This window comes from Balaenoptera physalus, assembly GCF_965194825.1.
Source record: "Balaenoptera physalus genome assembly, chromosome: 20".
Lineage (NCBI taxonomy): Eukaryota > Metazoa > Chordata > Mammalia > Artiodactyla > Balaenopteridae > Balaenoptera > Balaenoptera physalus.
In genome coordinates, this window is record NC_138901.1 from 15,204,030 (window position 1) to 15,219,949 (window position 15,920).

Here is a 15,920-nt window from a genome sequence, read left to right on the forward strand (position 1 = left end):
ATATTGCATGTCATACGTGGGACATACTTACGCCAAAAAAATATTAAATTCAAATTTAACGGGGCATCCTGGGGTATTTTCCTTCTTTTTAAGTCTGGGAACCCTAGCAAGGCAGACAGGATCTGCCAGGTGCTAGGGGATCTGAGGTCCTTCCACAAGGTACATTCTGTTCACTGTCTGGGTTCTTCCTGCTCTTTCAATGCTTTTGGGCAAAGAACAGGGTGAGCTCAAGGCGTGGTTTCCCGGGGCTGTCACTAGCACGCTTAATCCACGGCATCTCCCTGCACCTCAACCCCTGACCCCGGCTACTGGACTGGATCGTTGGGAAGGCCTCTCTGAGGAGGGGATGTTCGAGCTGAGATTTGAAGGAATGAGCCAAGTGATGATGCGGGAAGACCGTTCCAAAGGAGAGTGGCTGTGAACTTGGTGAGTCTGAGGAACGTAAAGGCTAGTGTAGTGTAGTGAGTGCAGGAAGGGAGGGGTTTACATGGAAGACCTTGGGCCACATCCTCGGTCCCCAAGAAGGGGACTTGAGGCTGCACTCCTTGCTGGTCACCGCCCCCAGCTGTAGGGTGGATGCTTCTCTGGCCTCCAAGGCTGAGTCTCAGCGGCAAAGATGGGGGAGGAAGGGAGTGAGTGTCTGCCATCTGGGGTCAGGGATTCTGGTAGCAGCGGCAAAGCCATGGGGCCTGGTGCTTGACTGCAGTTTGGTGGGATCTCCAGCTCTTAAAAATGGTGTGGAGCCATGAGTGCTTAGAGCTAAGACCCCATGTGACTGGTCCCTGTGGAGAGCCACCTCCATCCCCTCCTGAGAGCACTTCTGGGAGCCAGGTATGCTCTCCTTTCTAGGGGAAAGTGCTGCAGCCCAGGGTCACAGGGCCACGGCGTGGGGAGGACCCAAAGGGCTCCATCCCACCTCAGCAGGAGTCTCTCTCCTGGCTTTGGAAGGGGTTGAAAGCCCTACACCAGGAAACTCAAATCAGGTCCCCAGTGAGGCTCTGCTCCTTTGTGCAGGCCTGCCCACCCCAGTCCTCCTCCTCCAAACCCAAATACGCAGGCCAAAAAACGGGAAATGGCTCGTTTCCAAGGACTCAACTCACAAGACACTTGTTGCCTGCTGTTTGCCTGTTGGCATGTGAAGGAAGCTGTTTCTTAATTTAAAATGTCCATTATGGGCTTCCCTGGTGGCGCAGTGGTTGAGAGTCTGCCTGCTAATGCAGGGGACACGGGTTCGAGCCCTGGTCTGGGAAGATCCCGCGTGCCGCGGAGCAACTAGGCCCGTGAGCCACAATTACTGAGCCTGCGCGTCTGGAGCCTGTGCTCCGCAGCAAGAGAGGTCGCGATAATGAGAGGCCCGCGCACCGCGATGAAGAGTGGCCCCCGCTTGCCGCAGCTAGAGAAAGCCCTTGCACACAGATGAAGACCCAACACAGCCAAAAGAAAGAAAGAAAGAAAGAAATCTTATAAATAAATCTGTCCAATCTTAGCCAGCTTTGACTACACAAAATAAGATTCCTTTAAAAAAAAAAAAAACCTAACCCAAAGGCAGCACCTGCGTCATTATTAAAAAAAAAAAAAAAAAAAAAAAGTCCATTAACTCCCTCCAGCTGGAAAGCTACCCCAACAAAACTTCTGTTTGTGGAGGGTTTAAGCTTGCTCACTCTGAGGGCATGGGCCCAGCTGGGTTTGCCCCATCAGAAGGTGTGCCCAGGGCAGTGGGCACCCTTAGGTGTCTTGCCATGGCTTGAGAGTATGTTCTCTCTGTCAGGAGGTATTGGATCCCCAAGGCCCACCTTGGCCAGGGCCCTTGGGAAGCCCACAGTGCTGGGGCAGGGGGTGGGGGTGATGTCCCTTTGCGGAGGCTCTTTTATGTCTCCAGGGGAGGAAACCCCATTTCCCTACTACCACCAGGCCCTCGGTGAGTCTTGCCAGGCATCCGACAGGAAAGAACCTTTTGTTCTGAGCTTGTAGGAAGTCTGAGCTGGACTTGTTATCTACCCACAGCATTTCCTGGATAGGGGGCCTGGACGGGGCTGCACTAGGGGCTGGCTCCCAGCCTTGGCCTTGGTTCCTTCCTCTCAGCGTCTGGGGCCGGGGAGGCTGCCCATGGCAAGGTCTAGGTCTTCACGAAACGCTGGTGAGAACTGGTATTTATCTTTAGGCTGCTGGAGGGGGTATGTGTGGGGTGGGCGCTATAGCCTGGCAAAGGCCCCTGGCTTGGGGAAAGGGGGCAAGAAACGTCACCTAGTGCGCGCGCGCCGTGTGTGTGTGTGTGTGTCTGTGTGTGTGTGTGTGTGTCTGTGTGTGTGTGTCTGTGTGTGTCGGGGGGTGCTGCGGACCTGGAGAAGGGGTGAGTCCAGCCTCCCTGCAGAGTGACACCTCCACCATCCGGCTGCAAGGAAGGGGCGAGTCCCTCAGGGCTGCAGGAGCGGCAAGGTAGGCCAAGGTCCGGGCCACGCCTGACACCTAGTGGCCACCTGAGCCCGGGGCAGGGCGAGGGAAGAAGCGGGGAGGGCAAGGGAGGGCGGGAACCTGGAAGCGCGGAGACCAGGCCCGAGCAGGGCGGCCGTTCTCCCCTTCTCCCGGCCGGCATCCCCCTTCCCTCTGCCCGGGGCCCCGCCCCAGCAGCCCCGGCAGCCCATACCCCCTCAGCCTCGCCCTTGGCCTCCGAGTCAGGCCTGGACTTGGACGCCTCCCACACCCACGGGTGGGTCGCAGAACCCCATACGCCCCCGAACGTGATGGACCCGGGAAGCCAGGTCTTGAGGCCCGGATTCGAAGGTTACCCGAGCTCGGGTCCGGAGGCCGGGTCACGGTGGCCGCCGTTCTCGCGCCACAGGCCCTAGCACGCGGGCGTCAAGGTTCGGGCCCGGAGTCTGACGACCCGGGACCTTGGGGGGCCGGGCCCGGTCCCAGGTGCGTGGACCCGCCGGGGGCACTTCCGGTCCCCGCCCGCCGCGTCGTCCGCCGGGCTGCCAACCCGCCGCCCCCCCCGGTCGCCATGGAGACGCGGTAGCTCTGAAGTCCGCGCGGCTGGCCGAACCTGCAGAACAGCCCGGGCGTGACGCGGGCAGCTCGCGGGCCAGTGGGCAGCGCGACGCTGCGCAGCGAGGACGAGGTCCGGGCTCGACGTCCGGCCAGGTAGGTGGCCGGGGCGGTCGGGGGCGAGCCGAGCCCCGGCGCGGAGGCGGGAGGGGCCCCGGGTGTGTGCGGGGCGGGGGGTGGGGGGGACGGCGAGCTCAGGTGTGCCCGGCCTGGGGCGGGACCGTGCCCGCGCCGGGACAGGCCGGGATCCCGGCGCCGCAGCCATTCTTTCTCTTTCCCTCTCCTGCCGCCACACCTGACTCACCTCACCTGCTTCCCCGGCTCGGGGCCACCGAGCAAGGCCCAAGGTTAGGAGCTCATCCCACTCCTGCCTGGAGCTGTGAGCCGTCGGTCCCGGGTCTGCCTCTGTGCCCAGTCTCTGCGGAAGTTAGCACGGAGCAGCAGGTGATCCCAAGTTTACGTACGGCGTAATGTTTTGCCCTACTCTAGAAACTAGGTGGCATAGAAGTGGATCAACCAACATTTGCCACGACTGTTCTTTTGAATCCTGAGACCGAGCTGCCAAACTGCTTCGCTAGTGGCGGGGCCTCCCTCCCTCTGCCTCTTTCCTCTTGGGGTGAGATGTCTAGCTAGTAGAGCCCTTCCTTGTTCTTCTCCAACATCTCCAGCCTCTTGGTGTGCAAGGAGTTTCCCGTTTGGGAAATCCTTACTCCTTGGGTTGGCCTTGGTAGCCCCTGAACTGTGGGTACAGGGGATGCAGAACTGAGCTGAGGAAGGGATCTGCTGCTGCCTTTGACACTTGGGAATGGTGGGGGGTACCTCCCCTCTCTGCCTGCCCTTCCCCCCAGGGCACCACAGAGAGGAGGATCCAGGTGTACCCTGGAGTCCCAGACATGTCTTTAGAAGCTGGCACCCCTCCCAAGTCTTTCTCCCTTCTGGTTGCCCCTCTCCACTCTCACTCTACCTTGGCTTTGAGGATTTTCTAAGACTCATTAAATGAAGCTCTATCTTATCTGGATTCTGTTCCTTCGTTTTCTTCTGTTTTTAATATAAATTCATTTATTTTATTTATTTAATTTTTGGCTGCGTTGGGTCTTCGTTGCTGTGCGCAGTCTTTCTTTAGTTGCAGCGAGCGGGGGCTACTCTTCATGGCGGTGCGCAGGCTTCTCATTGCAGTGGCTTCTCTTGTGGTGGAGCACGGGCTCTAGGCACGTGGGCTAAGTAGCTGTGGCTCACGGGCTTAGTTGCTCCACAGAATGTGGGATCTTCCAGGACCACGGCTCGAACCTGTGTGCCCTGCATTGGCAGGCGGATTCTCAACCACTGCTCCACCAGGGAAGCCCAGGTCCTTCGTTTTCATAGCAAATGGAAAACAAAACAAACAACAACAACACCCCACAGAGCTGTGCTACCTTCTCATACATATCTTGATTTCTCCTGTGAAACTGGATTGAGGCAGAAAATATAGGCAACTTGTAAATGCCAAGGGGAGCCCCATACAGAGAAACGGTTGCTACAACCCCGCCCCCGGGGCAGGAGGCGCCTCCTGGACCTGAGTGGATGCCCTGCTTGTCCCACTTCTTCCCTGCCTGCGCCACCTTCCCTTGGCAGGCAGAGCTTGGGCGGCTTCTAATACAAAGTGGTTCAGCAGCACTAGAAGAATTTGGTGGAGGAATTCACCCCAGATCCAGGGGTTTCTGCCCAGTGGGGGGATTCATGGTAGACAGAAGACGGGGTATGGATTTATTAGAGGGGGTCGTGCTGTCTGCTGCCATCTGGCTCTCTGTGGCCCCAAACCTCATGTGTCAGCAGCTTCGGATGCATGACTCTTCCTAAGGTGCTATTAGGAACAGGTTTAGTTTTTGTTAGATTGCTATTTAACTGAATACCTACTATGTGGCAGGCAGTGTACTAGGCATTGGTACATATTTATCCCGTTTAATCTTTGCTACAGGCCAGTAAGGTGGATCTCAACATCCCCCTACCTTATGGAAGAGGAAGCAGGCTCAGAGAGGGTGCTTGGCTCGCCTGGGCGCACACAGTCATGAACAGTGGGGCTGGCTTTGAAATCATATCCGTCTGACCAGGGCTGCACTGTGGCTTTCCCCTTCCTCCATAAAAAAATAAAGAGAATTATATTTTACAACCACATTGGTATAAAGATGAATATAATCCAGGCTGGATTAAAAATTAAAATATTTTCTTCAACCCTACAAGTTTGTTTTTTCTTATGATTTTAACAGAAATCAAAACATTTTTTGTGAGTCCCTGCAAGTACTGGGAGCCCCGACACTGAGCCCCTGGGCCCAGTGGAGAACAGGGCTCAGTGTCTGACTTCAAACTTTCTACCCAGGGGTTACTTGGGTGTGGGTAGTAAGAAAGTGCCCCACCTAACAGCTCAGCCCTCATTTTGCCTTTTCTTTTATCACATTGAGGACATTCTAGGACAATTGAGTCGTTTCTCCCCTTCACCCATCAAGAAAAGATCTAGCCCCCAACACAATCTTTTCTAACCCAATTAAAACCCTGCTGCGGATAAGGAGGCTGTGGCCAGGCCAGGCTCCCTGCTTCCAGGCTGTGGGACTTGTGCGGTGTCTGGTCCCCATAATGAGATTAGGCCTGGTGGCCTTTCAATGAAACCCCCTGGGCTCAGGGAGGGAGAGGGATGCTCGTTAGCACGTTCAAGCCCTGCGGCAGCTCCTGGCCCTGGTTGATCACATTAAGTGGAGTCTGGCTGCAGGTGTGTGTGGGAGGGGAGGGGTGACTGTCACAGCCCAAGGTTCCAAAAGCTGCCAGAGATCTGACATCCCCGTCCTGTGCTCTGACAGGAAGGAGGGTGGCCGGGTAAGGATCCACAAGGGCTCGCCCTGGTTCTGAGACTCTGGTCTACTGGGCTGAGGAAGCCTTTGGGGGTGTAGATGGGCTGCTTCCAGACTGTTGACATTGCTGCCTGTACTGCTGCACTGGGAACACAGGAGATCCCAAAGCAGCCAGTGTTCTGGGGTTCCACAGGAAGGGAGGAAGGAAGGGAGGAAGGAAGGGAGGAAGGAAGGAAGGGTGAGAGAATGTTCCCACTGTCTAGACTGGGAAATGAGGGAGCAGAATAAAAGATATTTGCTTACTAGGGAGTGAATCTCAACTGATTTCAAGGTTTGCAAATGCACATATTTTTGTGGGTGAGTCAGATTCCAACCAGAGTCCTTGAAATGTCTTCTCTGTTTCCCCCATCATCGGAAGCAGCCCCTTCGTGTACAAAGATACGTTGTCAATTATGTTGAACCGAATAAGCAATGGGGCAACGGCATTGCTGAAGGGGTCTCAGTTCATCTTCTGTGAAGCACAGAAACCACTTGATGCTTTGTCTTTTCTGTAAATCTGGATTTTTCACTTAGATCTTATTGGCTGAGGTCACCTATGGGGAAGCTACGGGCCTGCCCGAGGACTGGTCTTTCTGTGTGTGTTTTCCTGTCATCCCTCATCCCTGGATTTAGAATCACCTTCAAATTGGAAGGGGCCACAGGGGAGACTGCTTAGGCCTCCATGAGTCCAAAGGTCATTCTTTATCTCTGGCTTCCTCTGGGATGCCTAGTTACCAGGGCACAGGGACCAGGAGAGATGCCTTTGGAGCAGTTGGCATGAAGATCTTGCAGCTAGTTTGTCCCCATCACCTCTTCTCTCTAACCCACCTGTTTCCATCCTGCAGCCTTTTCTCCCAGGAGAGCCCATGGGGGACACCAATGCTTGATGCTATGGTGGGTGTAAACTGCCTTAGAAGCATGGTTCCCCAAGGGGTGGGGAGGGCCCAGGAAGACTGGCGTGTGAGGGGAGAGGCCTTCCTGGAGCCCTGCCTCCAAGCAGATTCAGATCCCCTGAATACTGGATTCAGTATTCAGGAAGTTTTCCTTTCTTCCCTAGTTACTGGCCTGAGAAAGTGCAGAGCCACACCCTGAGCAGGCAACCCCTGTAGGAAATCCAAGGGAGTGGCCACCCCAGTGTGGTGAAGCCAGCATAGACTGTGGAAAGTGCTCTGGGAGTTTAACTCATAGCCTAAGCTGTTACGGCCCTTTACTCTAGAATCTGCATCTGCTCTGCACCTTGTCTGCAAGGCCCTGGAAGGCGGAGGCCGTGGCTCGTCTGTATCCAGCAGTGTGACCCCCATATCGTAGGCGCTTGATAAACAACTGAGTTGAGCACTTCTTTGCTGCGGATGATTTGGGGCAAGTTGTTTATCCTCTTTGAGTCTCAATTTCCTCATCTGTCAAATTGGGGTAATACTCCTGTCATCACCATAGGTTACTGCGAAGATTGAACTGAGTACAGAGCGGGGCTCCCTAGCCCTGAGGCTCGCAACCCCAGTCCACCACCCTGGGGTGCAAACAGCACTAGGGTTTGGACTCCGAAGGGAGTTCAGGTTGTGAGTTTTCAGTGAGGACGTTAAAGCCACGTGTTTAGTCACTGTGCTGTTCCCACATGTTTTCTTTTCAGCACCACCAAGTGAGTCTCCATTTCTCAGCAGGTGCTCCTGGGTGTCCTACAATTTAACTCAACATTGACACTACCTACCGGAGACGGCGTCAGATCCCGCAGGGCTCAGTCCCACAACACTGCCCCCACCCCCTTCAGATGCTAATTGCAAGTCCAGGTTGTCACCTGTGCTGCTGAACAGCAGGCTATAGATCCGAGCTTCCCACGACCTTTTCCTCAGGTTCAATTAATTTGCTAGAGCAGCTCACAGAACCCAGAGAAACCTGCTAGATTGCTGGTTTGTTACAAAAGGATATAACTCAGGGACAGCCAGATGAAGAGGTACGTAGGGCAAGGTCTAGAAGGGTCTGGAGCACAGGAGCTTCTGTCCCCGGGGAACTGGGCTGCACCACCTTCCCGGCACGTGGATGTGTTCACCAACCTGGGAGCTCTCCGAACCCCGTCCTTTAGGGGGTTTATGGAGGCTTCATTACACAGGTCCGATTGATTAAGTCATTGGCCACTGGTGGCTGCACTCAGTCTCCAGCCCCTCTCCCTCCCTGGAGGTCAAGGGTGGGACTGAACGTTCCAACCCTCCAGTCACGTGGTTGGTTCCCCTGGTAACCAGCCCCACCCTCAGGTTTTCGAGGGGCTTCAGTAACACGATGTAATATTAACATAACAAAAGAAACGATTGCTTTGTCACCTGGAAAATTCCTAGGGTTTTACAGGCTCGGTCCCATATATTTCTTATTATAAATCACGCTATCACGGCTGTGAAGAGAAGTCTGATTTCTGCCCGACTCATGAGGAGGTTGGCTGCGGGGGGGTGGAAATCTGGCTCTGGCTTGCGTCACCAAAGAGCGGCTCTTGACCCAGGAGTGGCAGTCTTTGCAGCCCTGAGCTCCCCCTCTGTACTCAGTGGCTACTCGGTGGGGACGCTGTGGCAGGTCTGCGGGGGCAGAGCACGTTCCTTCCAGTCTTCCTAATTCAGAGCTAATCAGATTCTGACTGCGCCCCAGGCTCTCGGGGAGGAATCTAATAAAGCAGAGGAGGACAGCATTTCTCAGTTCAGTACATTTTTCCTGTCAGAGTCGGCCAAGGGATGAGATCCCCGAGGGAGAGGTAGATGCATTCCCTGCCTTCTGGGAGCTCACAGGGCCCTGCAGCAGAGAGGCTCACAGGGCTTAACGCGAGGCAGGACACAGAGGGTAAGTAAGCGCCAGGCCAGCCTTGGGGACACAGAGGAGGGGGACAAAGTGGTGAACAAAACGCCCATTTCAGGTCGTGGAGCAAATCGATAGAGGCGGAGGAGGAGGAGCGGGGAGTGTGAGGTGGAGGGGCTAACAGCAGGTTGTGTTGCTAGAGCTGGGGAACTGGGAGCATCTCTTCTGAGTGGACTTGGTAGGAAAACAGTGGGGGCTGCAGGTGGGCACTGGGTTAGGGTCAGTTATGGAGTTGGCATTTGACCACCATACGCTGGTGGCCCTTTGTGCCTGGTGTGGCAACATGACTGGGACCTGGCTTTGTCCCTGTCGGTCAGGCAGGTTGAGGAGGGTAGGGAGACGGGGGCAGAAGCTCCAGGCCCTGCTGGGTGGTGGAAATGAAGATGGCCAAGAGGGAAGTGATGGCGAGACCTGGGGGAGAAGCAGGAGGATTGGGCACTGGGCAGAAGGGCGACCTGGGAGGTCAGGAGAGGGGTGTAACTTTGGATGTGCTGAGTTTGAAGTGTTTGAGGGACGTCCAGGTGGAGATGTTAGTGGACAGTTAGAAATGGGGTTTAAATTTGGGGGAGATGACAAGCTGGCACTAGATTTAGGAGTCATCAGTGTCGAGGTGACAGATAAGCACGAGGGCAAGAGTTCCAGAAATACGGCTTCACTGTTGCCCAGGGCTTCTGGAAACAGGTGTTCCCACCTGCCTTGGGAGTGTTTTCTGGAAGATGATTTGACAGAATGTATCCACAACCTAAAAAAGAACCTAGCCCTTGCTCAGGATTCTATTTCTTCATTTAGGAATTAGATGAGTGTGCAAAGATGATCACAGTGTTGTTTATTTAGTGAAAAGCTGAAAGCTGGCTAAATATTTAACAACAGGAGATTAGGGGATTGGTTAAAATATGAAATAGCCGTGTACTGACATGAAAAGATGTGCATGATCTATAATGAAGTGAAAAAAGCAGGTTAGAAATTGGTATGGTCATGTTTCTATGAAAGAAGGTACATATATTTCTAGAGGAAAAGGATATAAATCAAAATGTTGATTACTTGTAATTTTTCTCTTTTTTTGCTTATCTGTATTTTACTGCAGGGAGGTGTGTTAACACTGCCTGCCCCCCTTTTTAAAAAATGATGGAGTTGCCAACAGTTGTCAAAGGTGGCAGAGAGAACTGGGGGTAAAGAGAGCCCGGTCCCCAGGAGGACAAGGCCAGGCCAACTGGAAACTAGTTCTTGAGCAGCACAGGGTACCGGGTGTGTGCTCGGTATTAGGGGGGGCACCCCAAAATGTGTTAGTCAAACATCTCTGCTCAGCTGCTGTTCTCTGCTGGTAATGAAGGAGAAGGAGGGTGTCTCCAGCGCTGCTGGGAGAGGCTGGGGCAGTGGGAGAGGGAAGCTGGGGGGATGGAGTGCTCGGCCCTCTGGGAGCTGCAGCAGCGCCTTTGTGTGGCCCCAGGCCGCCAGCACCGAGGCCCAGCAAACGGAGCCCATACTTGTTCATCAACTGCCTCCTCTCCTCCCATCTTCCAGCTGCCTCTCCCGCCTGGGTGTGGGGAGAACCAGCAGGTTCAGGGGGAAGAGCCGGCACACAGGCCACCCTGAGCCTGGGCGAGGCCGTGGAGACACCGGGGACTGGGCAGAGGAGCCAGGAAATGCCTCCCACTGGCCCCTGAGCCTCGCTTCCCCAAACCCCGTTGAGCCCCTGGTTCCTTGTCTGCAGACGGGAGCAGTGACACCTGCTCTCACAGGATCCTTGTGCGCTAAGTGACCCCAGGAGTTCTCACCTTGTAGGTCTCAGTTCAGGAAGGCTGGCCTGAGGGAGGGGCGCAGGCCCACGCCCCAGGTGTGGAGGGGAAGACGAGGCAGGAAGGGAAACGGGCAGCTCGGCAGCTCCTGTCCCCTGGTCCTTTCTACTGAAGCGGCTCAGAGAACATTCCTTCTACCGGCAGCTGCCATGCAGCTCTCTGTGGGCAGGACTTCTTTCATCTCCAGCTGGGAGCTGAAAAAGCAGGCACGGGGGAGTCAGGTTCCCCATTTCTCACCCTAGATGTCCTTTATGATTCATCTGGAGGAAAAATTCCGGCACCTTCAAGGAATTTGCTCACTTCTCTGTGTTTGTTTCACCTGTGAACCCCACCTGAGAAAACCCAGGGCCTCCTGAAACAGAAAGTAAAGCACTGGCACTGGGCCCTCCTGCTCCGGCCAGAACTTGGAGGACTGCGACTTGCTCCCTCATTGCAGGTGGAAGTGCAGCCAGGTGTGGGTCTCTCTCTGCAGGAAGGCGGGCCCGTCCCGCTGGGCGCTCTCACGGAGGCCTGGGGTTGTGGGCTGAGAGGGAGGAGGCAGAGGTGGGCAAGGGAGGCCTGGGATGTATTTTTGGAGGCTGTGGGCCGTTCCTCTGAGCTCCACCATCTTTCCTGCAGCAGTCACCTCAGCATAGAGCCACCTCGGCATGGAGAGCCCTGCCCGCCCAGCACCCGCCCCCGCGGCGCTGCTTTACTATGTGGCCTTCTCCCAGCTGCTGGGCCTGGCCGTGGTGGCCATGACTGGCACCTGGCTCGGTGTGTACCGAGGAGGCATCGCCTGGGAGAGTGCCCTGCAGTTCAATGTGCATCCCCTCTGCATGATCATAGGCCTGGTCTTCTTGCAGGGAGATGGTGAGTCCCTGGGCGATGCCGCCTGAGAGAGGAGATTTGCAGGGACCCTTTCACACCTGAATCTGCCCAGTCAGAGAAGGAAGCTGGCTTGGACCTTGGGGACACTGGGAATCCAAATCAAGGGCCCCAAGGCTGGTGGGTGGCAACTCCTTTCTGACTTATCCCAGATCTTTCACCTCGTGCTTCAACAAGGAACATCCGAAGGTGTGTGTGCTTCACACAGCGGAGGCCCAGGGGCTGGGCTGTGAGCAAGACAATCTTCTGCAGAGGCGGTTTGAAATTGAGGGAGAGAAAGTGAGTGTGAGTGTGAGTGTACGTGTGTGTGTGTGTGTAGATGCTGGACTTGGCAGAGCTAGAGCTCCTCTCTCTGGGGTAGGATCCAGGCCGTGGCTGGCCCCCACCCTGCCTCAAGGCCAGGGGGCCTTGGCCTTCTCCTTCTGGTAACAAGAAAGCTGGACCCATGCATTCTTCCTAGATGTGGTCCTGGTGACAGCCACCCCCTCAGCAGCAGACTCCTGAGGGACATTCCGCAGGAGCCCTGGCCCTGACTGCTTCAGCCCCAAGAGGGGGGATTAGCTTGGGGTCGCAAGGTTCTGCTTTGAGAACCTGGGGTTTCCCAACCGGGGAGCCTGCTGGCCAAGAGTAGTGAATGTCTGATCCGGCTTCAGTGCTGTACAATCTGAGAACCATCATAGCTAAGAGGTGAACTCAGAAGCTCGGTGGCACCTTGATGTTGACTGCACGACGAGCCTAAAACAAAGCCTGGGATACACAGGACAGCTAAGAAGGGGGCGGGCGGTGCGGGGGCATACGGAGCCTCGTTTCCTCCCCCACTTTCTGTGGCTGGGGTACCTGGACAAGCCCTCCCCTCTCCAGCCGAGGGTGTCTCCTCGCTGCCCTGACAGGAAGGCCTCGTGCTCGGCTTAGCGCCCTGACATTCCCTTTCTCACGGCCCACCAGCCCTGCTGGTTTACCGTGTCTTCAGGAATGAGGCCAAACGCACCACCAAAATCCTGCACGGGCTGCTGCACGTCTTCGCCTTCGTCATCGCCCTGGTGGGTGAGTTCCTGGCACGGGCCCGCCCTCCTTCCCCCACCTCTGCTGACTTGGGGAAGGAGGTGCTTTACTGTCCAGTCCCCCCTCCCCACCCCTCCTCCCCCTTCCAGGCAGGGACACTGGGTGCTGGCAGCCACCGAGCCGGTACTGGAGCCCAGAAGTCCCGGCGGGTCGGGTTTCCCTTGGGTCACCGCACCCCCTCCGTCGCCATCAGCCCAGTCCTCACGCGACCCCCGCCTCCGACCAGGCCTGGTGGCGGTGTTCGACTACCACAGGAAGGAGGGCTACGCCGACCTGTACAGCCTGCACAGCTGGTGTGGCATTCTGGTCTTCGTCCTCTTCTTTGTGCAGGTGAGTCCTTGCCGCCCCACGGCGCTGGGGAGGGGCGGGGAGCAGGGCCCAAACAGGGCCGGGGCCAGGTGTGCGCACAGGCGAAAGCCGCTCCAGCCCGCCGGGCGCTGCCTCCGACCCGGCGCCCTTCCGGCGCCCTTCTGGCCGACAGGCACATGGGTTTGGTCCCAGGCCCCGCCTTGGGGCGCACAGTGTGGGGCTGAGACCGTCCTCGAGCGCCGGCCGACCTTCCCCACGTGCTCAGCGCTCCCGCCGCCGCTCCGGCCGGAGGCCACCGCGCGGGGGGGTGGCGGGGCCTGCGGTCCTCGCGGGAGGCGGCCCAGCTGGGGCGTCCTCGGGCTCCAGTCTCCAGCGCAGCTCAGCCTCCGGCAGCACCTCGCCTTTCCTCCCAGTGGCTCGTGGGCTTTAGCTTCTTCCTGTTCCCCGGCGCGTCGTTTTCTCTGCGGAGCCGCTACCGGCCGCAACACGTCTTCCTTGGCGGCGCCATCTTCCTCCTCTCGGTGGGCACCGCCCTGCTGGGCCTGAAGGAGGCGCTGCTGTTCGAGCTCGGGTGAGCGCCCCCTCCCGGCGGCTCTGTGTGGGGCCGCCGAACAGCGGCTTTTCTCCCGGGGGAGGGGGCGGCGGGGGCGGGGTTGGGCTTGGGATCGCACCGCATCTTGCGGGCCGGGGGCGAATGGCACTCGGCCTAACGGCTACGCCTCGGATGGCCTCGCCCTCCGCCCCAATCCCGCAGGACCAAGTACAGCAAGTTCGAGCCCGAGGGCGTCCTGGCCAACGTGCTGGGCCTGCTGCTGGCCGCCTTCGGCGCGGTCGTGCTCTACATCCTGACCCGCGCCGACTGGAAGCGGCCCCTCCAGGCGGAAGAGCAAGCGCTCTCCATGGACTTCAAGACGCTGACGGAGGGCGATAGCCCCAGCTCCCAGTGACGCGCGCCCCGTGCCATCCCGTCCCGTCCCGCGAGGCGGTCTCCGCCGTTTCGGGGCCCCGACAGGTGTCTGTCCCGCATCCGCCGAGGCTCCGGGGGTGGGGAGCGGGGGTGGGGCAGCCCTCCTCCCTGAGCGCTGATTTCCGGGGTTCAGGCGCCCTCCGCTTTCCCCTCCTCGCTGCTGCTGCTGCCGCCGCCGTGTTAGTCCTGCGCAGACCCCCGCCCCCGTTGCCCCTGTCACCCCCTCAGATGGAGCAGCTTTGGGTAGGGTTCTGGGCGGTTGGGCCTGGTCGCAGAAGCACAGATCCCTAAAGGGGTCGGAGAGTGGGGGGCGGCTCCCCGCTCGGGGCAGCGGGGCCTGGGCTGTGTCTGCGGAGAAGGCGGGGCTCAGCGCCGTGCCTGGCGAGGCCAAGACTTGCTTTGTGTGACACCGAACTCCAACCAGGAGTCTTGCGGGCCCAGCCTTTGGCAGCGGAGCAAGTGATATTATGTGTAAAATATGCTGGTGTCAGGGCAGGGTTCCCCAGGAGAGGGGAGGGACTGGCCCTTGGGAAGCTCTGGACGCGTGGCTTTGGCCCAGCTGCGCTCTGCAGCCTTCTCTTTCTTTAACCCCTTAGCCCCAGGGCGGCTTTCTTTGCCTTTGGGGCCCAGCAGCCCGAAGAAGAGGCAGGAGGTGGGCCTGGGCAGGCGCTGCGGGCCGTGTGCCGCCTGCAGGGGCTCCCCTCCCCGCGGGGGGCCAGCCTCGGCGAGCCAGCTGCCCACCAGCTGCCCACCCTCGGAGCTCACTCAGGCGCTACTCTGACAGAGGCCCAGGACACAAGCCTTTTTGCTTTAAACAAAAAGCTGCCGCTGTTGCCCCCTTTCCCTTCCCATAGGGAGGGTAGGGGCTGCCTGATCAGGAGGAAAGCCTCATCCTCTCCTACCTGGGGCCCATCTTTGCAGGAAGTTGGGACCAAGTCAGAATCGGATTAATCCCCCCAACCCCATGAGTGTGTAATGCTGTTAGCTGAGTCACTGTTTGGCTTCTGTCTAGAAATAACGTGATTACAGCATCGATCTTGTGCTTCTTGGACCTGGTGAATGCTCTCTCCTTGTTTTCCTCGTTTTCCAGGCTTTGAGGAGCATGGCACTGTTTGAGACAAGACACAGTTTACTTAGATGAAGACATTAATAAAATTTCCAAATCTGACTACCGGTTTTTTTTTTAACGGCTGCCTTTCTCACACCTAAATGCTGCCTTCGAGAAAGGGGGCTTGTCTCCCCTAATGCTCAGATTTCTAAAACAGCTTTTGCGGTGGGTCCTGCCTCAGGCGATGCTGCTTCTCAGAGCAGGTGGCTGTGTTGGGCGCCTTAGCAGCAGGGCTCCCTGCTCCCTCCCTTGGGCATTCGGGGCTCTGCTGCAGCCCCGGCACCAGGGTGTCTCCGCACCCTGTTTATATCATACGCTCTGCAAGGGCAACGGGCTCCGGCAACTCCTTGATCACCTGGTATGGTCAGTGTTTACACGTGGGAAAACTCCACCTTAGACAAACTACCAGAGTACAGTTGTATATCTCCGTTGCCAGAAAGCCACAGAGAGAAATGGAACCTTGGATTTGCAAGAAAAGTCTGCAAGCTGGCCTGTTTGCCAAAGCGTATGCTGGATGACTCATGAGCCGAAAAGCCTCCCCCAACCCCGCCAAGCTGATCCGTGGTGGTTTATTTTATTTTGCCTGTGGCCAATCTTCTATGAAGTACAATGTAGTGTTGGTACAACAGATGATTCAATAAATGTCTACAGCAGGTCTCTTGCCTGTTATCTTCATTTACTGTGGCAATAAAAGGAACCAGTGCTTTTAGCAGATGCATGAAGTTAGTCTACTAGGGTTGAAAGAATTTGCATATCCCCAGGCTGGGCACAGAAGGTAAAGTGATTAATGATATTTATGATGACACAGGCTCTGAAACAGCCCAGTGGCTGTCCTGACTCTGGACCCAGTGAGGGAGGCTCTTCCACACGGTTAGAGAAATTCTCTTCTCAACCCAGAGTGGCCTGGAGGGTGGAGCCGTAAGAGCCTGACAAGGGCCTTGGCAAGAATTTTCCCCAGTATTCAATTAACCTTTTTCCTTTTAAAAATGTCTCTTCGTTCCTTAAGAAGAGGAGCAAAGCTTTGAGAACAAGCTGAGATTCCACTTTAGATCAATTCCTGAGGCTCAGGCAGATGT

At 56.9% G+C, this 15,920-nt stretch overlaps 1 protein-coding gene and 1 long non-coding RNA gene across 19 annotated transcripts in view; one reads left to right on the forward strand and one right to left on the reverse strand.

Annotated features, from left to right (window-relative positions):
- Nucleotides 1–2,882, reverse strand: part of LOC309650996 — an 18,673-nt gene extending 15,791 nt beyond the window's left edge. For 8 of the 9 annotated variants that reach the window (XR_014257865.1, XR_014257866.1, XR_014257867.1 and 5 more), the window contains exon 1: nt 2,787–2,882. This is a non-coding gene — a long non-coding RNA (uncharacterized lncRNA). Of the gene's footprint in view, nt 1–2,339; nt 2,456–2,786 lie in introns of those variants that run through there. The other variant, XR_014257873.1, reaches the window with a different exon arrangement.
- Nucleotides 1,904–14,904, forward strand: CYB561 (cytochrome b561). Of its 10 annotated transcripts, none has more exons than XM_082443182.1 (9): nt 1,904–2,137; nt 2,372–2,436; nt 10,774–10,983; nt 11,150–11,383; nt 12,344–12,442; nt 12,654–12,790; nt 13,183–13,340; nt 13,524–13,781; nt 14,749–14,904. In XM_082443182.1, the coding sequence occupies exons 4-8, from the start codon at nt 11,179–11,181 to the stop codon at nt 13,714–13,716; spliced, it is 792 nt and encodes a 263-aa protein (XP_082299308.1). In that variant the 5' UTR covers nt 1,904–2,137; nt 2,372–2,436; nt 10,774–10,983; nt 11,150–11,178; the 3' UTR covers nt 13,717–13,781; nt 14,749–14,904. The 10 variants fall into 10 exon arrangements, with proteins under 10 accessions (XP_082299308.1, XP_082299307.1, XP_082299313.1 ...); XM_082443181.1 differs by lacking the exons at nt 1,904–2,137; nt 2,372–2,436 and adding exons at nt 2,513–3,141; nt 8,602–8,720; XM_082443187.1 differs by lacking the exons at nt 1,904–2,137; nt 2,372–2,436; nt 10,774–10,983 and adding exons at nt 2,513–3,141; nt 3,307–3,489.
- The last annotated feature ends 1,016 nt before the right edge of the window (nt 14,905–15,920 follow it).

What these genes read in the sequence shown, in the direction of transcription:
- CYB561 (XM_082443182.1), top strand. Translation starts at nt 11,179, where the DNA reads ATGGAGAGCCCTGCCCGCCCAGCACCCGCCCCCGCGGCGCTGCTTTAC. An exon ending in CTTCGTCATCGCCCTGGTGG is followed by an intron (nt 12,443 to 12,653) that starts GTGAGTTCCTGG and finishes CGTCGCCATCAG; the next exon opens with CCCAGTCCTCACGCGACCCC. An exon ending in GCGCTGCTGTTCGAGCTCGG is followed by an intron (nt 13,341 to 13,523) that starts GTGAGCGCCCCC and finishes CCAATCCCGCAG; the next exon opens with GACCAAGTACAGCAAGTTCG.